The sequence below is a fragment of the Rhizophagus irregularis genome, chromosome 19 (assembly GCF_026210795.1).
Source record: "Rhizophagus irregularis chromosome 19, complete sequence".
Taxonomy (NCBI): Eukaryota; Fungi; Glomeromycota; class Glomeromycetes; order Glomerales; family Glomeraceae; genus Rhizophagus; species Rhizophagus irregularis.
Genome location: NC_089447.1, coordinates 2,119,898 through 2,146,834, shown reverse-complemented (window position 1 = coordinate 2,146,834; position 26,937 = coordinate 2,119,898). Strand labels below are relative to the sequence as shown.

At 25.8% G+C, this 26,937-nt stretch overlaps 5 protein-coding genes across 6 annotated transcripts; 3 read left to right on the top strand and 2 right to left on the bottom strand.

The window, feature by feature from the left end:
* Window positions 1-3,140: 3,140 nt before the first annotated feature.
* On the bottom strand, window positions 3,141-6,644 carry OCT59_011016 (uncharacterized protein; the record flags this gene model as incomplete). Of its 2 annotated transcripts, XM_066136234.1 has the most annotated exons (20): window positions 3,141-3,565; window positions 3,639-3,776; window positions 3,845-3,918; window positions 3,991-4,194; window positions 4,273-4,357; window positions 4,433-4,476; window positions 4,569-4,682; window positions 4,762-4,879; window positions 4,968-5,083; window positions 5,149-5,205; window positions 5,287-5,340; window positions 5,411-5,500; window positions 5,579-5,715; window positions 5,793-5,896; window positions 5,967-5,972; window positions 6,057-6,066; window positions 6,160-6,178; window positions 6,266-6,350; window positions 6,421-6,487; window positions 6,554-6,644. In XM_066136234.1, the coding sequence occupies 20 exons, from the start codon at window positions 6,642-6,644 to the stop codon at window positions 3,436-3,438; spliced, it is 1,743 nt and encodes a 580-aa protein (XP_066000882.1). In that variant the 3' UTR covers window positions 3,141-3,435. The 2 variants fall into 2 exon arrangements, with proteins under 2 accessions (XP_066000882.1, XP_066000883.1); XM_066136235.1 differs by having other exon boundaries at window positions 3,639-4,194.
* A 482-nt stretch (window positions 6,645-7,126) lies between these two features.
* On the top strand, window positions 7,127-10,181 carry OCT59_011015 (uncharacterized protein). The gene is made up of 12 exons (XM_066136233.1): window positions 7,127-7,306; window positions 7,372-7,533; window positions 7,598-7,820; window positions 7,906-8,081; window positions 8,157-8,378; window positions 8,453-8,525; window positions 8,599-8,797; window positions 8,864-9,239; window positions 9,335-9,505; window positions 9,584-9,713; window positions 9,790-9,914; window positions 10,001-10,181. The coding sequence occupies exons 1-12, from the start codon at window positions 7,247-7,249 to the stop codon at window positions 10,085-10,087; spliced, it is 2,004 nt and encodes a 667-aa protein (XP_066000881.1). The 5' UTR covers window positions 7,127-7,246; the 3' UTR covers window positions 10,088-10,181.
* A 7,350-nt stretch (window positions 10,182-17,531) lies between these two features.
* OCT59_011014 (uncharacterized protein) lies at window positions 17,532-20,061 on the top strand (the record flags this gene model as incomplete). Its single annotated transcript, XM_025314018.2, has 11 exons — window positions 17,532-17,700; window positions 17,775-17,919; window positions 17,993-18,088; window positions 18,162-18,238; window positions 18,308-18,507; window positions 18,583-18,637; window positions 18,705-18,843; window positions 18,935-19,070; window positions 19,152-19,316; window positions 19,398-19,481; window positions 19,554-20,061. 11 exons carry the CDS (start codon window positions 17,532-17,534, stop codon window positions 19,620-19,622), a joined length of 1,335 nt encoding a protein of 444 aa, XP_025186117.1. The 3' UTR covers window positions 19,623-20,061.
* A 720-nt stretch (window positions 20,062-20,781) lies between these two features.
* Window positions 20,782-24,459, bottom strand: OCT59_011013 (uncharacterized protein; the record flags this gene model as incomplete). Its single annotated transcript, XM_025309046.2, has 9 exons — window positions 20,782-21,484; window positions 21,567-22,908; window positions 22,987-23,144; window positions 23,263-23,448; window positions 23,528-23,579; window positions 23,666-23,774; window positions 23,857-23,965; window positions 24,049-24,265; window positions 24,353-24,459. 9 exons carry the CDS (start codon window positions 24,457-24,459, stop codon window positions 21,167-21,169), a joined length of 2,598 nt encoding a protein of 865 aa, XP_025186119.2. The 3' UTR covers window positions 20,782-21,166.
* A 1,439-nt stretch (window positions 24,460-25,898) lies between these two features.
* On the top strand, window positions 25,899-26,899 carry OCT59_011012 (uncharacterized protein). The gene has a single exon (XM_025324434.2). It carries the CDS (start codon window positions 26,227-26,229, stop codon window positions 26,623-26,625), a length of 399 nt encoding a protein of 132 aa, XP_025186120.1. The 5' UTR covers window positions 25,899-26,226; the 3' UTR covers window positions 26,626-26,899.
* The last annotated feature ends 38 nt before the right edge of the window (window positions 26,900-26,937 follow it).

Below are 26,937 nucleotides of genomic sequence, written 5' to 3'. Positions count from 1 at the left end.
CATTCTTATCCTTACCTTCGCGTTTAGGTAGGTATCGCAAATCAATCGACCATTTACAATTGACTTTTCCACGAAGGATGACTCATTCGCAGTAGACCCACTTTGTGATTTTGGCCATCTATAAATAATATTACATTAAATTAATTTCTTTTAGGATGTTCAAGGTTTTCTTAATAAAGAACTCTACTTACACAACTCTTCGTAACCTTCCAAGACAGGACCAATCCTTAATCTTTAATTCTTTTAAACGATGTAACAAGACGTCAAGATCAAATCCGATGAAATTGTGTCCGATAAAAACATCAGGATCATACTGCTTGATGAGTGCTATTAAATTCCGAAAAATTATATATAAATGCAAGGAATAAAATCATTATCATATAAAAGTAAAGTTACTAACCTAATAGATAGTTGATTAACGAATATTCATTCGCTTCCAAATTTAGATGAAGTCCTTTTTTTCTTTCTTTCTCTACAAGTTCTTCAAATCCATGAGTCCACCATGGTTTATCATTCAGTTGGCGAATTGCAGAATATTGTACAGGATATTGTAATTTTTCCGGTGTAACTGCTTCATCCAATGGCACTACATCAAATAATTTATCAATTAAGCTTTAACGAAGGACAAGCCAAACATTTAATGAATATTAAACAATAAAAACTTCTAAACCTTTTGGATAAAAACGAACACTAAAAGCAGCTATTTCGTTAACTTGCTTTTTATGATTCATTATAGTTCTTAAACTCAACGACATGGTTGTTAATGAAGGTGATTTAATCGGTTCAGAAAAATTTGATTCTTTCAAAATGCTAATTTTTTTAGGATCGTCGACAACAAGCTCAAGTTTGCACCAAGAAATCTAAACATACAAAGTATATATATTACTGCCAAAACACTTTAGTTGTGTAATTACTTGAATTTTGATGGTAAAAACTCACTCTAGATGTTTCCACAATAGCATCTTTGATTTCCAGCCAACATGGTCCTTTAATTTTGCGTTTCAATATGAATAATTCAAGCGCAGAAGTATTTGTACCAAAAGCGCGAGTAAAAGTTTTTCCACTCAAATTTCTAGGTAAAGAATCCTCTATTAATTAACAGTAATAACGTAGGATTAATAAATAGGATTGCAAATTTGAATCAAAAAACTTCATATGAATTAAAAGAGCATACGTGTAAATGGATATGTTACTTTCAAATATTGTGCTTCAGTAGGAATGTCTGGTAATTCGAACCCATATTTACGATTCACTGGCTTTGTAAAAACTTGAAAATCTCTGAATTTTTTTTTAAAGATATCATTCACTTCACTACTAACATCTTCCATTGTTACATCAATTTCAGTTTCATTATCGTGTTCTGTAAATTTATACAAAGCAAAAGAAAATCGATTAATAATAATTCATCCCACTTATAAAATATTTGAAGAAATATATTGATTACCGTCAAGTTTTCTTTGTCTTGGTAATATGAAAACATTTCTATGAATGTTTTTGACAGTGGCGCAGCAACTTATGTACGTTTTACTTTCGTTGTTGAATACCTATATAATGAATTTAAATGTTATATAAAAAACTCATCATTTTGTATAATCTGATTGATCTACCTTTCCAATAATATATACAATTCCAAATTTTTCGACTGCATCTATCCAAAACAATCTGTAACAATTATGTGATTGATCATTAATAGGTGGAATTGTTTCTTGAATAAATGATTGGTCAAATTTTTTATCATTTTTCGTTTGATAAATAAATTCACTGTTTGTATCAAGTTTCAAAGGTTTATTATGATCCATTGAGGCTGTATCTGGTTGATTGGTTTCATGAATATATGATTGGTCCTGTTTATCATCTACTTTTTCTTGATAAGTAAATTCGCTGTCAAAAGGAATATATTCCATTGAGACTGTGTCCATTTTATCGGTTTCATGAATAGATGATTGACCTTGCTTGTCATCTATTTTTTCTTGATAAATAACTTCACTGTCCAAAGGTGTATATTCCATTGAGACGGTATTGGTCTCATGGTTAAATGACTGGCCCTGTTCATCATCTACTTTTTCTTGATAAGTTAAATTACTTTTCAAAGGTGTATATTCCATTGACATTGTGTCTAACTTGTTTTTCTCACAAGTATATGATTGCAGCCCACCATTTACTCTTTTTTGATTTCTTTGGTACATAAATTCGCCGTCAGCATCAGGATTCATGGGTTTATAATCCATTGAGACTGCGTTCAATTGATTATTCTCTTGAATTAGAGATTGAATAAATTCCTCTTGTTCGTCATCTTCGTCTTCATCATCCAATCTTTGCAAAAGATCAGACATAAATTCGGACTCTTCCTTAGTAGATTTCGTCTAAGTTGAAAATAATGATAAGTTTTATATTAATCAAAAAAAAAAAAAAAAATACGCACGCTTCTATGTTTTGTCAATTTATTTGAAATGGCAGCACGTAAAAAATAATTATTGATAGTTGTATTTGGTTTGGCATCATTTTGATTTTCTGAACCTTTTCTTTTTCGCTTTTCTGTAACCCAATAAGTTATCAAAAACGTAAATAAATAATCGAATATCTTAAATGGCGCGTTAAAATAAGTAAACACTGCAAATAAAATAAAAATATTTCAATAACACACCATCTATTGGGTCTTCTTCATACTCGGATTCATCAGCATATTTTTGTCCCAAATCATCCAACTCTTCTGTTATATATCGAGTTCCATCATCGTTAACAACCATTTCTGTCACTTTCTTGACTTCAGATTGATAAATTTCTTCCGTAACTTCATCATAAATGACTTCTGGCTCTTGAACCTTTATCGACGAAGAATCTGTTACGCGAAAATATTGTAAATAACAAGAATATTTATAAATTTATATTTATACCTCATACTCTTGAAGACGAGAACCTCCTTCTTGTCGTAAGCGACGAAGAGTTTGTAAGGCAGCAAGATTAGATTTGGCAACGGCGCGTCTCTTTGGCAAGGACATTTTTTTATTATAAGAACGTGTTAACCTGAAGGGCCAAAAAATGATACGACGCGTTTTATCAGCCCACGTGCATCATGTAACAATTGTAACATTATCCGTTATACTAAGAATTTTACTAATTCCGGCCTAAATTATACGTTTAATTTCGATTATTCGATTTAATTTCACATTTATTTTATGAAACCATAATTTTTTTTTATAAAAAGAATTATAATAATAGAAATTATTTAATCTATTCTAAGATACTTTTTTCGTATCAATTAGTCATTTTTCTATAATCTTAATAATAAAATGGGTTTGTTGAAAAAATAAAAATTATGTAAATTATGTAATAAATGAAATTGCGTAATAAATGTTCTAGATTATTTTTAAATACGTAAACAATTAATAGTTAATAGTTACGAAAATAAATAACGATTTTCTTCATCTAATTAATTTATCTCTTTTCTTCATCATGATACTTCTCTTGATGATTATTTAATTTTTGAGTATCATCATCATCAGCATCACTATCACCAAAATGATCCAAATCACCTGATAATTGTGTTTCAATTCCAAAATTATCCCTATTATGTATTTTAGAATATTAATTTCAAATTAAAAAATAATTAATAATATAAAATATCTTAATATACTTACATTTCATTGGTTTCTTCGGTGTTTACTCTCATTCCTTGCTTAGTATTTCTCCTGATTTTTCCCATAATTTTTCCTCGAAATATGAATGCAGCCAAACCAAGTACACCAAAAATAACAATTATTAGTGTAGTAGTGCCACTGTACAAGAAAAATAGTTAAAACAAATCAATTATATTAAATAATATAATGGCAAAAAAAAAACTTACGCATCATAATAATGATTCCAAATTTCATTATTATCTTTATGTTCAGAGTTCGAATTATTATCATCATCGAATTCCTACCAAACGAAAAATTTAAAGTTTTTTTTTAAATTAAATTAAATTAAATGGCATAAATACGAATAGCTTACCTCTGATTCAACCTTTGATGGGAACTTATTTACAATATGATGATCCAATCCCATAAATCTATACATCATGTCCATTGTTGCAAGAGGGACATCATATGGTACCATATGACTTGCATTAAATATCTTAACGTATGTAAGATTTCTCTCTGCAACGATATGTCCTGCAAGAGTATCATTAACATACCAAAGTAACTTTGTATTATTCTATAATAATAAATATAAATATACAAATATAATTAAATTAATTGAATTACAAAAATTAACGAGTTAAATTACAATTACCTGAAATCCTTTGTAACCATTCCATTCCAAATTTTTTATCATGGATTCAGTTCCCATATAATTACAAATTATATCTTGATCACCACTATTTTTAATAAATTACACCAAAACAAGTAAATTAATATGTTCAAAGTTTGGATTATAAAGAAATTATATGCACCTAAATAATAATATTTTAATTTGTTTCAAAATTTCGGGGAATAACTATTAGTTGGTAGTAACTGAATTAGTAATATTATTCCCAAATAAATTAATCACAAATAAATTAATCACAAATAAAAAATAGTTATACATACAGTTATAGAAGGTGGGCTTTGATCACCATTAAACCTTACATTAACTGTATTGTCACATTCTACCCATAATTCTTTTTTTTTAGTTGCGTGAAGATCTTTAACAACATCTGGTCTCTAATAAAAATGAAACTTATTAGTAAAAAATAAAGAAAAAAAATATTTTAAATCATAAATGTGGTCTGAAAATACTTACGCGTAAATAATCATAAACAGTATCTAATTCATATGGCCACTTAAGTCCACAAGAAGGATATGAATCTGAGTGATCTCGGATATCATATTGATTTATGCATGTATCAACTTTTCCAATACTATAATAGGATAAATAATAGGATAAATAAACAAATTTTTTTTTTAAAAAAAAAAACACTAAAAATCGATCAAATAAAGTATCAATACCGTTTTCGCGAATTCTCCAAAATTGTATTAAGAATTTGTTCGCATGCATCGATCTTAATGGCAACCGTTTTCTTTAAAGCTTCATTACATTCTTTCAATTGCAACTCTGCAAGATTCTAATGAAAATAATAATGATGATGAATAATAATAGCGTCATTAAAATGTTAGGAAAAATACCTACTTTATAATCACCATCTAGGAGATTATTAGCAATTGCAAAATCGTAGTATGAAGGATACTATATATAATTTTGTAAAATTAATAAGAATGTACTTTTATGCGTCTCAAAGTTCACATATTACAGTTAGTTTATACATACCTGTGTACTAGGATCGACCCATCCATTGCCGATAACTAATCCTCGCAAATTATACTAACAAAGATAAATTTAATTTATTGACATGAAATTTTTTTCCTTCTCAGAAACATATATTTCGAATTACCTTTGTATTCGATTCAATGTTACGTTTCAAAATTCCATCTGCTATGTATGGTATATATACCCCAGCAAAACTCTCTCCTGCCAGATATATCTAAATATAAATGTCTTCAATAAATTACATCCAATAATATAAATACTAATAGTTAATCAGCTATCCAAATAAACTTACATCGTCTTGAGAATATTCTGGAAAAATTTCAAAAAATTTATCAAGAAAAAGTAAGAATTGTTGCGGGACTTGAGTCGCATTTCTCACATAAAAATCTTGATTCGTGAAGCTAAATCCTGTGCCTACAGGCTGATCAACTTTGAAATAATTTTGCTCAATTAAATATCATGAATAAAAAAAAAAATAAATAGAATTTTCATTAATTCATATCTACCATATAACACATTAGCATATTCATTCCATGATCCATAAAAAGGTCTTAATGTTTGATCTTTATTAACCCTAAAAGGTCCAGTCTCAAGAAATACACCATCCATACTAAACAAAAATAAATTCTGGTTAGTACTATATTAAATAACAGGCACAGTCAAATTATGATTTTTGTTACCTTGAGCTAAGTTTGCAAAAACGGTGTGAGAAAAGTAACAATATTTTTAGGATTATTGTTTGTTTATGATAGTATAAAAGATAGACTTACCAACCGGGGCCTATTTAAATTAAATCATAACATCATTAAATTTTTAAAAAAGTCATTCAGAGGAATTTATCAATTTTCTTTAAATATAAATATCTAAATATACCTCCATTGAGCCAAATAATCTAATTTGTGATTCAAAAATTTTGTTTAATTCTCATTCTCAAATACATATTTAATAAGAAATGATTAAATATACTAAAGTAACTTACTAATTTAGCATTATCGGCAATATGAAGGTTATGCATTAACCAAAAAAATATATAAGACTCTGATTGTTCATCTATTAAAACGTGACTAATTCGAGGAGAAAATACGTGAGTTTAAGCAAATCGGAAAGACATTCTAAATAAAAAATCTTTCTTACCCGGCATGTGATTTCAAATATGAACTGTCCGGAAGACCAGGTAGTGTCCTCACAAAGTAATCCGCAGCTAAAAGTTATTTTATCAAAAAATTGACCACCAACGCGCTAATTAAAAACTGCTATAATAACAAACCATTTTCTACTTCTGCTGTTTCTGAAGCCTTGATAACCGCAAATATAGCCAGCCCTATTGTAAGGACCAGAGATTTAAGATTGTACTTCATCTTTTCAAGAGGATGTTAATAAAATAAGAGTTCATAAAATATCCGTTATGTAAAAAGAAGCCGTGGCTTTGACCAGAACAAAAATGATCACATGATTAATTACGCGTTATAATGAATTAAGTATGTACATATAAACTACTTTCAAATTAGGATTACCCGATTACCAGTGCCATAATATATTTTTAGTTTAAACAGTTTAAGCAGAATTGCTGTGGTGGCCTGGTGGCATTTCAAACAATTTGCATACACTTTCAAATGTACGTGTTAGTGCATATAGAATAGGATCGACATTTATTTATACATGTACACGTGATAAAGCGTATGCAAATTGTTTAAATGCGGGCTTCAATATATAAATCATTTTTAAGTTCTGTAATCTTGTTCACGTGGATTTTAAAAAAAAAATATAAATCATTTTTAAGTCACGGGACCATTACTGTTTTTTTTCCAACGCGCAATACGTGCTAATCTTATCGCGAATCGTTTGTAAAATAATTTTAAGATAAAGAAACGAACGACAAAGAACGGATCAACGCATTTAAATCCTTCTATCCGTCATAAAAAAATCTTGTGTAAAAACAAGATCACTTAAAATTAATAAAATGAACAAATTAGAACAAGCAAAAAGCGCTATTGAAGAAGTCACGAATCAATGTCTTGAGGTGCTCTTTTTAGTTTTATTAACTTTTTTAGAGCTATAATCTAAACGTTGTTTATTACGTAAAAGAAACTCGAGCAAGATCCTTCAGACATTGAGTGTCATTCCGCGCTTGTATCCACATTGGAAAAAATTTTATGCTCGCCTACAAATTATTCAGAGCAAGAACAAGTTGATCTGTTAAATAGCTTAAAGTTTTCAATTTTACCATTAAATGAAGAAGGAAAAAAGGTAAAACTTCAATAATTATTCAAACTATTTATATTATTATTAATATTTTTTTTTTTCTTTTTAGATCAAACTTTTAAAACAAATATCTTGGGAATTGTTTACTTTAATGATACCTTTTCTTTCATTAACTCCAAATTTAGCACAAGAAATTTTACAAAGCATTGCACAGCACAACAATGTTCGAGAGACACATCTAATGATTATGGAAAGACTTAGCTGGCTTGAATGGAAGAATCAATATCATTCTGTAATGGAATTTAGCAGTTTAGTCAATATTCTAAAAATAGGTGAATAAAATCTTGTATTTTTTTAGTAAAGGAACTAATAGTTATAATTAAGTGTTATGATTTCGTTTTTACTTACGATTCTTAGTTCTAAATCGATTGGATAGAGAGAAATTGATTAATTTTCTTCCGGAGACAATTAAAGCTATTGTCTGTATATGGCCAGTTTTGGATAAACTTGAAGATAAACATAAAAATATTATTGTTGATAGTTTGATACAATTCACTGAAATTATAGCAGAGTTAATAGAAGTTGAGAAAAAGGTTTAACGATTTTATTTTAAACTTTATATGTAATTGACTTCAAAGGTTATTAATAATGTTTCTCTTTATTTTCAGGAATTTAAACTTAGTTCTATGCCAGAAGAGTTGTATAATCAAGAATATTACTTAACTAATTATTTAGTTGTTACTTCTTTTGAAAAATTTATTCGATCTACTCACATTCCTATGTCGCCTACATATTATGAGATGTATCATCCAAAATTTAATGTTCCTTGGAAACATAAGCAAAGTTTAGACACTCAAGCTATTGATATCGCGAGACTTGATAAATTAATTGTAAGTTGATTTATTAGGGTTCATAATTTTTATGTTATAAATAACTAAATTTAATAAATTATTCTTTTTGTCAGAAAACTTCTATAAAAGCTCATATTTCAATAGATCAGCTTGTTAATTACATCAATAATTTTGTAAAATCACCTGGTAAATAAAATATAACGTTGTTGTATTTATCGGTTATGACAGCAAATTGTTGAATACTACTTTTTTACTCAAGATAGCAGTGAAAAGGGTAGAAAATTTCCTATCGGAGATTTTCCTATTTTGCCGAATGGTGTTTTGGTATATGTTGCAAGTATCATGTATTATCAATTTATGCCACAGGATGACTCTAGTGCAGAAAAATCTGTAATTCCTTTATCTTCTGAATATTTATTCAGAAACCTTACTTCTATTGCTTCAAAATATCTATCAAGGTAAAATAGAATTTCATTGCTTGTATGTTTACCGATACTAATTATATTAACGATATTGTTTTTAAGTGACGTTAATGAACTTGAAATGGCAGATAAAACCTTATTGGTGTTATTATATTTGGCTGAAAGAAATGAAGAAAACACTATTTCTTCAGATAACCTTGAATCCAAATTATCTAAAGATGGAACAACTATAGTGCACTTATATCAAGCTATCACTACTTTTGCTTCAACTTCACCTAACGAATATTTACGTTTCATTGCATTCCAATTACTTTCACGCTTAATAACATTATGTAAAGATGATGCTAAAATATTCTTATTGAAGGAATTATTAACAAGTTGTCCATTTGAGACGATGAAAAGTGCTGCTATTGGAATTGTAAAGGATAACATTGCTCAAGGATTAAATAAAGCATATAAAAGAAAATCTGCCGATAAGGTAAGTAAACATATTTAATACATTTAACATATTTAGTATCTAATTTAGAATTGTGATTTTTTTTAACTTAAAATATTTACATTTTATTTTTATAGAGTTCTATTTTTGCCAGCAGAGTTATTGTCGATACTTTTTTGCCACACATACTTCGATTTGAATCATCTTCAGTATTAGTAAATGAAAAAGAATTTTCAGAAAAACATGGTTTCATTATGCAAGGATTGAACTTTTATATTTTTCTATTAATGAGAGATGAAAAAAATTTGGTTCGAATTTATTTTACTATATAATATATTATTATATTTTCTCTAATTCCTATCTACATTCATATTATTTTTATTTAGACTGGAGTATGGGATGATAAGCAAATAAGTGAAACGAATAAAGAATATATAGTTCCAATAAAAGAGAAATGTGATAATTGGATTAATGAATGTGGTAAAAAAATACAAGAATTAAGTAAAAATTTTCAAGGTAAAATTTATAAGTAATTAAAACAAGAAATTTTAATAGATTTTATAAATTTTAAATAATTTATTATATAAACTAGATCAGACTCATGTTGATCATATTCCGTCAAATCTTCCTGAAGAACGGCAAACAATGGAATTTGATATCTCATTTGAAGAAGACTCACTTAATAATATGGCATTAACACCATCTCAAGAATTAAAGGTATTTTTATTAATTACAACAATGTTTTAATATTTTAATAATAATATGATTAATTAATACGTTGGTTAATATTACATAAAATTTAGTTATTACAATATAATTTGTTCAATATGCAACTTGTACGGGATGCTATTGACAGAGTTCAACAAGTTCTTGTAAAGAAAAATAAATAATTATATCTTAATTCAATGTATGATTATAATTAATAAAGAACTAATGAGATGACAAATAGTATTTTTCTTTAAATTTGAACGGATGGTCCAGCACAAAAGAATAATACGCGTAGTAGGTTTTAATAATACTTTATAAATAAAACAAATAAATAAGCGTTTATATTTTTCACGTACATGCAGAATAGCATTTTTTATGAAAAAATTAATAAGGAACATAGAGGGTGTAACGCATCGTGATAATTTGGTATTTATTAACCTAAATTATAAAATGACGTTGAGATTATTTCAATTGAATATCTAGATCAAAAGTTATTAGCTTCCAAAGTTCAAGTACTTTATTAATATAAGGAAGGATTTGAAACATATAATTCTGGCCAGAATTTCTAAAATTCTATAATGTGGGCCAGATTAAAGATATGTATCATTACACAAATAACTTGTATTTAAGTTACAAAAAATTTTTTATACATTGTTAATCTTAATTTTTTTATTCTTATATCTCAAGTGCAGGCTGATTATGCATTAAAAAAATATAAATCACATCGGGCTGTTTCAAATTTTATTTTTGAAAATATTGAAGGATTAATAAATAAATATTTTGCCTGCATTAATAAGTATATTTATATTAACTTTACGTATTTGAATTTTAGCCAATCACAAATCATTATTGTTGTGATCACGTGATTTTTTAAAAAACTTCAATTTGAAACATTTATAAATTAGTTGATGTCTTATTGTGAGTCCAACTGTAGGATTTTTAAAAATTTGTGAAGCAAATACTGTATTTTCAAAATATAAAAATAGTGTTTTTTAATATTAATTAAAAATATTAACTAATATTTTTATTTTTTATTTTTTTGTAAGCATTTTTCAAGTTTTTTCTAATATTTAAATAATAGGTAAATTTTAAGTTTATGTTTTTTTAAATAAAAACATTAATATTTTTTATTTATTTTATAGATTTTAACTTTAATTTTGAATTAAAACAACAATATATTATTTTAAAGTATAATTTTAAAATTTAGTTTATATTTACCTTTTTTAAGTTTTAAAATTATTATTTTTTTTTTTGTAAATTTTATACTCTAATATTTAAATAAAAGTAAGTTTTGCAATATTTTGTTTTATTGCAAAATAATTTAACATTTTATTTTTTCTTATAAATTTTTAAGTTATTAAGTTTCAGTTTTGAAACTTATTATTTTTTTTTTGTTTTTATTTAACTAAAAATGTTTTCTTTAATATTTCTTTTATTTTTTTATTGTAGATCATAAAGAAAAGATTAACCTAATAATCATAATATAATCTTAATTTATATATTACAATATTTATCAAAGTATTTATTAAATATTAGTCACCAATCAGGTAGCTGATTGACTGATTGGCATTTTTGCTAAATACCATCACTAATCAGGCAGTTTGCTAATATTTGACCCAGTGATCAGAAAAGGATGAAATATAGCTTATTGGAATTGTTTTAATAAGATGAATCTAATGGTAGTAAAATTGCATTTCTAGAATTAATACTTGATGAGAAATTAAGTAAAATATAAAAATAAAAATATATCATTTATATTTTATTTAATTTTTTATTAACTATTAATTCTAGAAATGTGATTTTACTACCATTAGATTCGTCTTGTTAAGATGATTCCAATGAGCTATATTTCATTCTTTTCTGATTACTGGATCAAAAGTTAGTAAACTGCCTAATTAGTGATGGTTAGAGCTCTGAACAGGTCAGCCAAATTCAGGTAACCTGACCTGACCTGACCTGAAATTTAGGTCAGGTATGAGATTTTTGAAAAAAATTCAGGTCAGGTATGAAGATTGACCTGACCTGATTGACCTGTTGACCTGAAACTATTGATTCTACTATATAATAAAAGTGAGTTGCAGTATTGTGATTTACTTTTTTATATTGATTCTATATAAAAAAAGTGAGTTGCGGTATTGTGATTCACTTTTTTATATGATTTTAATATAAAAATGTTGAATTGCATTATTTCGAGAAAAAACGTTGCGAAAATGTTTTTTCATAATATTATATTAAAAAAATGGTTCATAACATTTTTTTTTTAAATATTTCAATAATAACGTTGCGAAAACATTTTTTTCATAATGTTATATTAAAAAAAATGTTTTGCAATATTTTTTTTCAATATTTTAATAAAAAACGTTGCAAAAACGTTTTTTTCATAATATTATATTAAAAAAAAAAAGTTTTGTACCATTTTTTTTCAATACTTTAATAAAAATAGTCCTGAAATTTTTCAGGTTTCAGGTTAGGTCAGGTTAAACAGACAACTGATATAACTTTGTACTTGACCTGACCTGAAAAAATTTCAGATCAGGTTTATCAATTAACCTGACTTGAATGACCCATTCAGAACTTTAGTAATGGTATTTGTGAAAATGCCAATCAGTTACCAATCAGTCACCAATCAGCTACTTAGCTATCAGTGCTTATTTTTTTGATTACTAATTTACTATATAATAATCCTGTAATATATATTTTGTAATAATTGACAATATAATTGCTATTATAATTTAATATATATTAAAATACCATATTACAATAAAATGTAAAAAAATAATAATTTTATAATATATGATAATTATCCTTTTATATTAGTTACAATATTAATATTAAATATCATACTTGTTAATAGACTTATTAATATATATGTTATTAAATATGATATTTACATGACATGTCAAAAATTCCTATTAATATTATTTAAAAAGCATTATAAAATACTACCAAAAAAATCATCACTGATAGCAAAGTACCTAATTGGTAACCGATTGGTGACTGATTGATGCCTGATTTTTCACTTTTTGACCTGTGTAAATACAAGATCATGTATTGAAAAATACTTATAAATACCAATTTAAAATATTAATAAAATCTTTAAAAATTTATAAAATTAAATATTTAACTATTAATAAATAATTAAATTTTAATATTAGAGAGTTTACACATTATATTACGTAATTATCAAAGTTTTTAGGAAGTAACCAAAATCTTACGTTACACTTAATAAAATTATATGATTTATAAATATTATAATTTGATTGGTTATTAAATTTGACAAGGAGGGGAGGGGAGTAAGTTTATATTAAACTGAATACATAATATGTGTAACTTCCTTATTTAAATATTTTTTTTTTATTATTTAATAAATATAAAGTTTTAATATTTATTAAATATTTACTATTTAGTAAATACAAAATTCTATTTGGTTTAATTTTATAATGTAAGTGTAAATTACTATAAGCTAGTTTTTATAATATGTTGATTATATGTGTAGATACTGTGCAGATATTTAATAGTATTAATAATTTTTTTTTATTTGTAAAACATTTAATATTGCTGTAAGCAAAGATTGTATATTTCAAATTTACTTTAGTATAGATTTTATTATAGATTTTAAATAGATTTAAATAGTAATATATTTATTATTGATTGTTATTATAGTTTTAAAGTAATATAATAATATTTAACTATAAATAATATCACTTTTTAACAATAAATATTATAATAATATTTAACTAGATTATTATAATATAATGTTATTTAATTATAGAATCAGATGAGCAATGTTAAAATAATTACAGCAATAACAATATTACATGATTGTTTTATCTAAAAATTTAATATTTAAATGGTTATATTATACTTAACTAAATTTCAAATATATTAATAAAAAGAAACTTTTTTTGTGAAAAGATGGCTTGTTGTAAGAATAATATTCTTTTGCATTTAACAGTTGGATTGCTACAATTATGAAAAGTTAAGAAAATAAAAAACATTAATAATAAAAGAATTTAAGATAATGATGAAAATTTGATTGCAGTATAATAGGTTCTAAAATTACTTTTGCATTAAAAACAGGACCTTTGGCTAAGATAACATATTACATATATGTTTATTTGTTTAGTAAAATAGATCTTTTGACAGTGTATATGTGGAGTATTTTAATAATATGACGAATGGTTTATAAATTAATAATATTAATATAATTAAGTAGTTTTTTAATTTTTATTATTATGTATTATTTTAATTATTTTAATAAATTTATAGTGCTGCAATTAAAAAAAAAAAAAAAAAATTTCAAATACTGTATATTAAATTTATTAAAGTTTATTATAAGCTATAAAGTTATTTTTAAAATTTTTATTTTATGTACTTTATTTAATGATAATAATTTTAATTTATATATTTAAAGGTATTATTTGCATTTTATAATCATATATATAATATTTGCTTATATATATAATTATGTTGTATAAGAAAAAAAGAATACACTATTTTAAAATCTACAGATTGGCAATCTTTCTTTTTCTTTTTTCTTTTTTAAACAATGTATTTTTAATAATATTTTTGCTATCCGTTGCAAATTTTATTAAATTTATAAAATTTTTTATTACTTGTCTTTGCTTTCATCTAATAAATTTATAAATTAATTTTTTATTACTTATCTTCGCTTCATCTAGTAAATTTATAAATTAAGCTTTTATTACTTGTTTTCGCTTTCATCTAATAAATTAATAAATTAAGTTTTTATTACTTGTCTTCGCTTTCATCTAAGTTTTCACAATCAGATTTGACTCTAAAAAAAGTCAATCCTATTTTGCCCTTTAGAAGTTCTTTCTCATAAATTTCCTGATCTTGCGCAGTCCAATTAACACCACTGTTCATCTTTTTCCTATATAAGCTAAATATAATATATAAAAGATTAATATTAAAAAGTAAATCATTCTTTAAAAAAATCCAACACCGAAACATACTTTTCCCATTCGCGTGCATTACCCGAACCACTTGATACTATAAACGCTGTGTACGCTGGTAAACAAGAATAAATCTTTTCAATTCTATCATTTAATTGCTTCAGTGTTGTTAGTTTGTCGTTTTCATGCTCTGGCAGATTTTCTAGATCTTTAAATTTTCCCCAAATAAAATTATGATATATATGATTTCTATTATTGCTTATCGCATTTAAAACACCTGCAAAAACCTAAAAACAATCCTTAAAAAATCAATTATGTTGCAATATATAAATTTTAGATAGATCTGATAATTTAGATAACAAACCTCATCATCATTTGTACATTTTATTGAGTGCTTTGCATCAACACCTAGTAATTGAACTTTTCCAACATAATCTATGAACGCTGAAGTCTTGTTATATCTTTCAAGACGTTGAATTAAATTTTCATAAGATTTATCAAAATCTAGCCCTATAGTAAATAAAGTTAACAATTTATTACTAAAATAAAACGTGAAAGGTTTAATATAGGAAATTTACCATTGTTCAGTTTTAATTTTACAAGATCCATTGCTGCCTTGGCATCCTCAATAGAATCATGACCGACAATCTTTCCATCATCAACTTGAATTGAACGTTTAAGCCACTGATGTGACAACATTTTTAAACTTGATTTACTAAATATGCCTCCAGAATTCGTATAGAGAATTGATGTATCGATTACGTATGGATGCGTAAACTTATGGAATAATTGTTATAAGTTGTAGTATTTGTTAAATTAAAATTAAAATAAACATAATTTTTAAAAACTATTTAAATACCTTTAAGGCTTTCAAATCACATTCTAATGAATGACCAATTAAAACAGTGTCACTATCCACTAATTCTAATAGCCGATTTTGAACATCTTTTATATTCGTTGTCACACCCTTCAATCTTTCTTCAGTTATTCCGCTAAAACTAATAAAAAAAAATTTGTACATATTATATTAATATTAATATAATGAGATATATATAATAAACATTAAATAAGAAAAAATTACGGGGTCAAGTAATCGGTAATCGGTTCTTCTGGCATGACTAATTCATCATAAACAACATTACAATCAATGTCGACTATAGAAACACGCGTTAAGACAGATAGATCATTCGATTTACACTAGATTAGATATAGAATTTCATTCGAAAATTAATAAAAATCAGAATTTAAATGCCAAATAAGTTTAATTACCATTTCACAATCAATAGAAAGAATTTTGAAATTCTTTCTAGTAAATTCCTCTTTTATAAAAATATCAGATGCTTTCATGGGTACTTCAACCCAATCATCAGGTAAAACCTGGCCTTCTTTTGCCATGCAAGTCGGTAAGGGATAATCATTTTGAGCCATCTCCTCGGGGGTTAATAAGCATGAGTAAATTCGTTCATAAATATTCTCTGCAAAAAATTGTCAATTATTTAGTTCAACACAAGACAAATTTTTTTAAAAAAATTTATCATACCAGGAATTTCTTTATGCTTTACTGATCCTTTTTGAGCTTCAGATAAAAAGCAATTAAAAAGATTCCCCGTTGGGTTAAACATCCTTTTTGTGTCTCCAGAAGCACGGGTAACACAACCGTGTGAAAATATTTTCGGAAGTATTGGCAAATTTTCACTTAGTTTCAAATCAGAATTGCCAAAAAGACCTTTTTCTTGAAGTTTTTCCCAATTCAGCGGTCCTTTTGCTTTGACAACAGTTTCAGCCGTCAATCCAAATAAACTTGGATCAAGACCAGGTATCATAAGAAAAACGACTTTTTTAATTTCTTCTTCTTTCTTTAAATTAGAAAAATCAATAAATAACAATGTGAAATACAACATAATTATTAATTAATAAATATAGAAAAACCTCGATATAAAGCCATTCTGGACGTCTACCTTCATCGGTGAGCAAATGTAAGATAAGATTTTGCAGCTCCTATAACATAAATGTAAAATAAGTAAGATAATAAATGTAATATACAAATTCGACATATACAACCTTGATGTCTATTATTTTCCACCGGTTTAGATCAAAGTAAAATTCAGGACCGTGAGATCTAACAATAGGCTATATAAATAAACGAGTAACCATTATTTAAACTTAATAAGCCACGAATAATTGAGAAATTATTTAATTGGATAAACTTATTCACTTTTTCTTTCTTCCTTCTTCTTTTCGCTTCTTTTTTACTTTTAGCTATTTAAGTATAAAAAAGAGTTTAATACGGGTTGACTCATACAAGAACGTGAAAACAAAAAAAAAATATCTACTTTTTTTTCGATGATAAGGACCAATCGGTTTTGATTTAACTTCTGAGCTAACTTCCGAGAGACGCGCTCGCGTAGAAGCAATAAAATCTACAGCTGTCGATATTTTTCGAACTTTACTTTTTTTCTCATTATTTGTTTCTACTTTTTCTTCAATTTCATTTGATCTTTTCATTCGATCTTTCATTGTGGCAAAACATGAAGGACTAAACAAAATTGCGAATGAACTTTTTAAGAATAAACAATTTTTTTTTCGTGTTATATATATGTTGTGTTACTTTCATGAGGTACTGTACTCTTAACTCATGTGATCTTTTTTATCTGTTATAAGTGCTAATGTTTTAATGTTTCGATGGATACTTGTAATTTAACTATTAAAAATGTCTCATTTTACTCTGACTTTCTATTTTTTGTCCGGCCTTTGTGCCTTACTTACATTTTTATTTAAAGAAAGTAAATCTGAAAGTACCTCATCTGATCGTGGGCAGTCAGGGAAAGATTATAAGAACTTCCGTCTAAATTATTTGATCGTTTATTTATTAGTGATGAGTAAGTTATTAAAACGTGAGCTGTATTTATTATATTTATTACTTAAAAATTGATATATGTTTTATATTTTACAGCCGGTGATTGGCTGCAAGGACCATATGTTTACGCTATTTATAAAAGTTACGGTTTTGATTTGAAACAACAAGCAATTTTGTTTGTTACTGGATTTCTTTCGAGTGGAATTTTTGGAACTGTTGTTGGATCTGCTGCGGATAAATAGCAAGTTGCATTTCTCTAATTTGATTTACGTAGTTTTGTTCTTGAATTACTAATATCTTTCATATATTCTTAGTGGGAGAAAGAAATTTTGTTTACTTTTTGCATTACTTTATTCTACATTTTGTGTTATTATCACGTCAAAAAATTTTTATATATTGTTATTTGGAAGGTTTGTTGATATCTAAATAACTGTCGACAGATACCTACTTTTATTTATACGTGTTTTGCATCTGTGTATTTAGGATCTTGTCTGGTATAAGTACTTCTCTCTTGTTTTCGGTCTTCGAAAGTTGGATGGTCAGTGAACATTTTTCAAGAGGTAAATATTTATCATTTTATCCTAATGCGTTCAAAAGTTGATTTATTTTGACATCATCATTTTGTATAGGATTTCATTCCTCATTATTATCTGAAACATTCTCAATGGCAACTTATGGGAATGGACTTGTTGCTATTTTTAGTGGATTATTAGCAAATTGGTTAGCCGAACACTTTGGAATTACATCACCTTTTTTAGCAGCAATTGGCTTCTTTGTATTAGCGGCTTTAGTAATAACTGTTACTTGGAAAGAGAATTACGGCGACAAAGTAATAATTCTTAAGATTATTTTATAATCACGGTTAATTAGTCCATATTTAAAGAAGTTTTTTTACTTATTTTAGGATAATTCGAAAGAAACTTCATCTTTGACTCAAGCTTTGAAGGTTATAAGCGGCGGTAATTCTGTATTTATAAACCTTTCCATTGGCTGGCCCAATTTAATAAGTTACATTTAAACTATTAGATTCTCGCGTTCTTGCAGTTGGAGCCGTCCAATCATTATTTGAGGCTTCCATGTACACATTTGTATTCTTCTGGGGTCCATTTTTAGAAAATTATCATAAATCAGAAGAGGGTTTGCCTTTTGGAATAATTTTCGCCAGGTATTATATTGATTATCTTAATTCGTTGACATAAAACGATTATTAATAGATTTTATTTGTAATGTCGCTTCATGTCGTTTTTTTTTGACAGCTTTATGGTTTCCATTATGATTGGATCATTACTTTATGGTAATTTATGTGGTTCGCGTAATATTCCTTTATCTGATATTGCACAAGGAACACTTTTATTAGCGGGAGTCTCATTATTGTTTCCATTGCTTTATCCCGTAAGACATATTTAAATAACAGATCTTTTATTGTGATTGTTTCCTCACCATTTTTGATACTTATTCATAATTCCTTTATAGAATGAATACACGTTGTTTTTCTTTTTTATATTGTTTGAAGTGACATGTGGACTTTATTTCCCTACTATTTCCACTCTTAGAGCTAAAGTTGTACCTGAAAACTTAAGAGCTACTGTTAGTAATCTATTCAGAGTACCGTTGAATGCGTGTGTTGTAACACTTTTGGTAAGTTTTGCAATTTACTTAAGTATTTTTAAACATAAGAATTAATTTTGTATTTACTTATTCGTTTAAACATTTTTATAGGTATCTGATTTAACAACTTCAATACAATGTTTGATGTGTAGTGTATTACTTATCGTAGCTTTTGTTTGGTCTTTTGCATTAGAGGTAAGTAATTTGCGTATATGTATGATCATTAAAGTTAACAATTTATATTGATCGATACGTTTTATATTTTAGGAATCTGATACTTCTAAGAAAGCTGCAAAGATCAGAAAAAAACTTGAAAAAAAAAATAAATTAATGTAAATTAATATTTATTAAGACAAGCTTTTAAAAAAAAAATAGATTAACGATGCTAGATATGCTAGATAATAAAAATTAATTTATAGATAGATAACAAGCTTTTTAATATTAATAAAAAAATTAATGATTAGAGATTATTTATTATAAACTGTAATATAATTTATATAAGATAGAATATTACGAATAGCCTTCTATCAGGAATACCAACCTTCGGTCACGATAACCAGAAACGTTCGATATCGTTAGTCATTAAAATTTTTTTTCAATAATCTTATAATTAAAAATGAAGGAAATTTGTACTTACGCATCCTGCACAGTTATGTTTGGAATTAGGTTAGAGTTAGAAAGTTAATTATGTTAAGATTTTACTACCAAAAAAACAATTATTTTATTTTAAAATAAACAAATTTTATTGGATGCGTTATTATGGATCCAACTATACAAGAAAAAAAAATATTAGAAAATATTTCTATTAATAAAAAATAATTAAGTTTTAAATTTACCAATTTTACGTCCAATAGCTTTAATACAAAATAGAATCTATAAAAAAAATAATAAATATTAGAAATATTTTTAAAAAAAATTAAAAGAAATAAAACTTACCTTCTTCTTAAATTATATATTTATCTTATCATTATATTTTAAAAATATTTAAATCATTTAAATAATTTAATTAATTGATAATTCAGATTCAAATTGAAATTTTTCTATATAGTATTTGCAAAATTATACAGATCTTTATGCTGCAGATTTATACAGATTTTTATTTTAAAAATTGATAAATTCTATTTAATATTATATCTGTTATTTGCTATATAACTCTCTTATTTTCTTTTTATTTTTTTTTAGATACTTGTTATATAACAGATGTTATAATAGATATATAACAAATGGAATATAATATAATAGAATTAGATCTAATAGTCCTTCTCTTTAAAATATACTTGGAATTTCTGTAGGGTTGCTAAAAGTGATTTCTGCTAATATTAGAAGAAATAATAGTAATATTCAAATATTTTAATTTAAAAGAAAGAATTTTTTTAATAAATCTATTAATTTTTAAATTATAATTTTATTATATAATTTAAATTCCTTTACTTTATCTTTCAAATAATTGTAATTCTTAGTAAAAAGGTTTTAAAAAGCAAAGTATTTTCTTTTTCACAATATATTCTTTTATATTAAAAGAATATAATTATTATTTAATAAATTTTGTTTTTAAAAAAGGTATTGTACATGTTAAATTTTTTTAAAATATACGTATATATTAAATGAAACTAAGATAAAATGATCAATTAAATGCTATTAAACTTCTATTTAAAAATACATTATATTATATTATAACCCCTTTTTAATTTTACTCTTACAATAAAATCTTTTTTTATCCAAAATATTAAAAATATCTATAATAATTTAAATAATTAACTAGGTTACCTTTTTTTATTTAATACATTAATATACAAGATAAATATAATAAATATTAAATATTTTACCAAAAAATTATTACTCATCACATACTCTTTTATTTTTCTTCTCAAAATAATAAATTAAAATCTTGTTAATAATTGACTAATTCCAGCATCTAATAACGTTAACCATTGTAATAAATCATCAGTAGTTTTTGCTAAATCTTCGTAAACTTCACTGTTACCACGATACTTATCCATTTTTAATGGTTTCAATTCAGGTCCTGCAGAATTTAACAATGTAGCTGATGTTATAGATGTATTTTGTACACTTACTCCACTTCCCGTAAAAAATGATCTTGTTGGTGAATTTTGTTGTAATGATAATTGATTAAATTTAGATGATAAAGGTGAAGGTGTGAGTAAATGAGATGATGACCCATTCTCTTCCGCAATAAACTGATTAAAATATAAAAAAATTTCAATTCATAAAATTTTTAAATGAAAAAATTTCCAAGCATATAATAAATATTATACATACTTTCGGTTTTGGAGATCTCTGCTGCATATGGCTTACGCTTGTGGCTCTTTGTCTTGGTAAATTTACAGCTAAATTATTATTATTATCACTATCTGGCTGGATATGCTTAGATTTCATTAAAATATCTTCATGATTTGGTCTATGAGAAGTATTTAAAGTAGTAGCAGACCTAACACGGCGAGCTTGAGAAGGATATTGCTTTCCTTGACTACTTGATCTATAGAGAGGTATACCAGATGACTCATTATTGGGAACAGAAATATCAAAACTTCCATGTCTTGCAGGAGGTGGTCTAACATAACCACCCATTTTTGGTGGTAAAGATTGTGGTGGATTAACATAATTATTCGTAGATTCTGATGTCAAACCTACCCCGTTACCTGATTTTGACATGGCAAGAGAGGATAATGGAGGAGTTAATAATCCTCCTGAATTTGATCCTGCGTTTGCTGGTGAATTTATCTTATCTATAGTAGGATTAGTAATTTCTACCGATATATTGGATTTATGTTGAACTGAAAAATATCCACTCTCTTGTCTTACAGGACCCTTTCCATTTGTTATAGAAACAGGTGATAATAATCCATTTCTAGTCATGTCTGATAATGACTGTGTTGGAGAAATGATCTTTGATACAGGAGACGATGATTCTTGTTTCTCTGAAGTAGCATTTTTTGTAACTTCAGGTTTTGAAGGCAAATTTTGTGAACTCGGAGTTGAGTCGAGATTAAATGATGAAGATAAAGGTGATTTTGAACCATCTCTACTTGACGAAGATAACCTACTATCAATTGAACCACTATCAGAGTTAGAATCTTTTGTTTTTGGAACAAGATAATTTGATTGAAAATGAGCTCTTGTTATTGTTCTTGAGGGAGAATCTTCCATATGTGGCATTAAATTAATATTTACTGGAGGTATAGTTATAGTTGGATTTCTGTAACTTCCAGTCGGTGAAGAATCCGAAACATTGTCTTGCAACTCTTCATTATTAAATAATTGAAGTAATGGATGTTGAGATTCCGAATATTTTTTTCGAAACATTGGTTTTGAAGGTGAAAGAAATCCTTCAGTTATTATTCTTCCATGACGAAAACTCGCATCTCTTGGTATAACAGTTCTATCCGTATCATCTTTAGATGATTCTTCTTGTTTTTTATCAATTGTAAATCCTTGTTGTTCATCTCCTTCTATTACAGGTGATAATTGATCCGATTTAGTATGTAGTGATCCCAAAGAATGTGATTTACGATGATTTACTGTATTTTGAACTGTATCAAATAACCAAGCATCATCATCCTCTTCTTTTTGTCCTTCCTCAAAATCATATGAATCACTTTCACTAAAAAATTAAGTTATTATCATTTAAAATTATTATTTGTTTGCTTTTTTTTTTTAAAAAAAAGAAACCAATTGAAACCTCGATGGTGTTCCATGAGGATCTTGGAACGAATGACGATATCCAGTTGTCTGTTTCCATTGCTCATATTTTGTGATAAGTTCTCTTAATAATCCATTTGGGTGTTTTGAGGCTCCTTTTATAAATTTTGTTTTCATTAGTTCTTCTGCAGTAGGCCTCTATAGAAAAATATATATATATATATTATAGAAATATTTCGGGTACCAGTTTATCAACTTTAAAAAAAAATTGTAAAACGTTGTGGTCATTATATTGTTTGTTTTTCAAATTATTTACCTGATCAGAATAATCATTTAAACATAAAGAAACAAATTCTCTGATGTGAGAAGAAAATTTCTCCTCTAATTGAGGTGGAGGAGTTTTAGGTATAAGTTGTATAGCTTTCATAGCACTTAATTTATGATGAGGAGGATTTCCTTTGGCCATTTCAATTACAGTAATCCCCAAGGACCAAATATCCGCCTGAGTTTATTAATAATAATGAGAATTTTTTTTTAAAAACATAATCACAAATCATTTCTAAAATATAATAATCACAAACCTTTGTATCATAAGTTGCTCCCTCTTTTATTACTTCAGGTGCCATCCAATATCTATATAAATTTCGTAAATTAAGGAATTGAATTAAAACAATAATTTGTAAAATTAAAAATGTATCTGATGATAATTAAAAGGATACGGAGTGCCAACAAATGAAGTCCTTTTTGCGGATGAAGCTGTTAATTGTCCCGCTACACCGAAGTCGCATAATTGAACTTTACCTTCTTCAGTTAATAATATATTTGCCGCTGTTTTTTTTTTCATGTGTTGAAAAAAAAAATATTATTAACATCTAATATTTTTTATTTAAATTTAAAATAATTTATTTACCTTTGATATCTCGATGAATAATTTTACATTTATGTAAATAAATTAATGCTTGTAAAACTTCTTTAGTTATCAAAGATATATATTTTTCTTCCAAATTGCCAGCATTTAACTATAATAATAAATAAGAATAATACGTTAAATATTAAATAAAATAAAGATAATAATAAAAAGGATTAGAATTCTATCAATTACCAATGATCTAATACTTCCGCCTGCAGCATATTCCATAATAATCCATAATTTTGTCCCATGAAGAAAACTTCCAAAATATTTAGTTATATTCTGAGAATCACTATGTTTTAGTTGAGATAATAAATTTATCTCTTTAACAATATCACCAACATCGTCTTCTTCCGTGTCTAAATTTAACACTTTAATTGCTATAACTCTGTTATTTTCATTATCTATCCTATTAAAAGAAATAGAAAAAAAGAATTATTTTTATGAAAGAAAAGAAAAAAATATTTATTTAAAGTTTGTTTTTTATTTATCATACCCTTTATAAACAGCGCCATAAGCACCTCTACCAACAAGTTCTTGTCTAGAATAACGATCTCTGACTTTTTTCTTCGGTACATAACGCTGATCACCAACATTATTCATTATAAAGAAAGAACAAAAAAAAAAAATAATAAATAATAAAAAAATAAAGACTCTTTGATTTTTATCAAAAAGAATATTAACCTGAACAAAGAAACTTTTATTAAAAATTTATAATTTATAAATTTTTTTGTAAGTCAGAATTGTAACACCTCAAAATTCCTAAATTGAAAGATTAAATTTCGGATAAAATGCCTATTGTCCATCAAATTCTCTAATGTTTATGGTAGCGTGGTTATCAGATTTGTTCCCAATAATCAAATATAAATATTTATTCTGCGGTGGGAACTTTTAGCGATCTATATTATTATTCGATAATAAATTATTTCACAACAGTTATTAAGGGTACTAAATAAATATGCATGGGGTAAATTTACTGAAAGACGAAATATTTCATTGGATTACTTGTAAACAATAATTCTTCTTTTTTTTACTAGTTCCACTCGTACTATAATCTACTTCCCACGTTTATTATTATAAATATTAAATATTTTGTAAATCGTATGATAGAGTATCTCAACGGTGAGTATTGTTACTAAAAGGTAATACTAACCAATTTTTATACGCATAAACTGTTATAGAATTGGTAAAGAGTTTCTAGAACTTTTAATAAAGTTAAAAATCTCATCATTGATTCGAAGAATGTCAAAAAAAGACAAGCTGTCATTACGAGATATATTATTATTTTTTTTTTTGTAACAATGGTATAAAGTTCAAAGTTGTGATCAATTATATCTTGCATAATAATTTATTATCGAAAATCAACCGGGTTACATGAGTGTTAAAATATCAGAAAAATTTCATGTTACAGAAATTAATTATAATTAAAAGGAGGATAAACTTTGCATACATGATGATCATTAATACATTTTATTAATATAATAAATAATAAATTTACAGGCAATTAAAAAGTATATATTATGTCAAATCATTTCCATTTTATTATATCTATTTTCCATTTTATCCATTTTATTCATTTTATTCATTATTTCCGCACGAAAAACAAGTTTTTTTTAAATGAAATTTTCAACATTTTTTTTTCCTATTTTTCTTATGATGATTGAATTTATTTTTAGAACATTATTCTATTTATTCTATTTATAGAAGAAATTGCCAAGTAAAAGCATGAAAATCAAGGCGTAAAACTTGTCACATGTGTAACGACGGTGACGCTGTATTACCATGTAATATATTTGATATCCATTTCTGTAATGAAATAATGGACGATTGAAAAATATGATGTAAGACCAAGTATCTTTCAAATATTAACATACTAGAAAAGTCCGAAATTCTTTCTTTTTAGTTTTAAAATGTTTAGCCTTGTTATTTATTATAATAGAAAGTAGCCAAAAAAACAAAGGTATAAATACGTTGAACTTTTTTCTTGAAAAAAAAATAATCATTTGATATTTTTAGCTTATAATAAATAATATGTAACATATCTATCGCAGATTACTACTTAATTTATTAACACAATAAAGATAAACGAATTTTAAAAAAAGAATTCTTTATTAATTAAATAAATAACCTGTTTCATATTTTTAGTAGAATATTCCATCAGAATATTTTATGATATTGTTAAAATAGGAATCTTTGATAGTAATTTAGTAAAATTGTTTCCGTATTTCCATTATAATTATAAGGTGAATTTTTTTTTTATTTATAAGGATAAATCATTATTAAATGAAAAATTTTTTCAATTTCTAACTAAAAAAAAAACTTTTTTCTCCCTAATAATCTCAGAACACGCTAAAAAAATTATTAGTAAAAATGTTACATTCACATATTTCACATCATAAAAGGTCTTCAAGTTCTTCTCACTTACATGTAAAACGCGGTATACCTGCGTCTAATAATGCTTCTCTAATAATTGTGGCAATTCTCTTAACTGTAGCTGTTATATTATTTATTTTAATTTTGGTTATTATGATTTTAAAACAAAGGAGAAGGAGTAGAAATAGAATTTCAAACTCAAAACTTAAACCTCTTCAATTAGTTGTTACAAATGAAATTTGTCATTTAAAGAATAACGATCCATTAAAGAGAGCCAGTCAATATCAAATGAATAAGCCGTTGAATGTGCCTGTAGAATTGGCCAAGCCCGCGAAAGAATATTATAACAGCGATGCGAAACCCCTGATATTAACAAGTACTGATTTAAAGGTGTAGGTTTATTAGTTGGTTTAATGGAAGTGCGAATTGGAAATAATATCTATATAACAAAAACATTTAATATTTAATTACTTTTTTATATTTATATCTATACGATATTTTTTTTTTATATACATATTAGTTCGTGTAAATAATAATAGTATTATATAGTGTTTCTATTACTAATATACTTCTTATCTGTTATCGGCTAAAATTAGATATAGTGTATTTAGTCATATTTTAGTTTAGAAATTTTTTTTTTTAAATAAACTTTATATATTTTTTTCAACCAATTTGAATTTAGTTATTGACAAAAAAAATAATAAATGA

What these genes read in the sequence shown, in the direction of transcription:
- OCT59_011015 (XM_066136233.1), top strand. Translation starts at nt 7,247, where the DNA reads ATGAACAAATTAGAACAAGCAAAAAGCGCTATTGAAGAAGTCACGAAT. An exon ending in GCTTCAAAATATCTATCAAG is followed by an intron (nt 8,798 to 8,863) that starts GTAAAATAGAAT and finishes ATTGTTTTTAAG; the next exon opens with TGACGTTAATGAACTTGAAA. An exon ending in ATTAAGTAAAAATTTTCAAG is followed by an intron (nt 9,714 to 9,789) that starts GTAAAATTTATA and finishes TATATAAACTAG; the next exon opens with ATCAGACTCATGTTGATCAT.
- OCT59_011012 (XM_025324434.2), top strand. Translation starts at nt 26,227, where the DNA reads ATGTTACATTCACATATTTCACATCATAAAAGGTCTTCAAGTTCTTCT.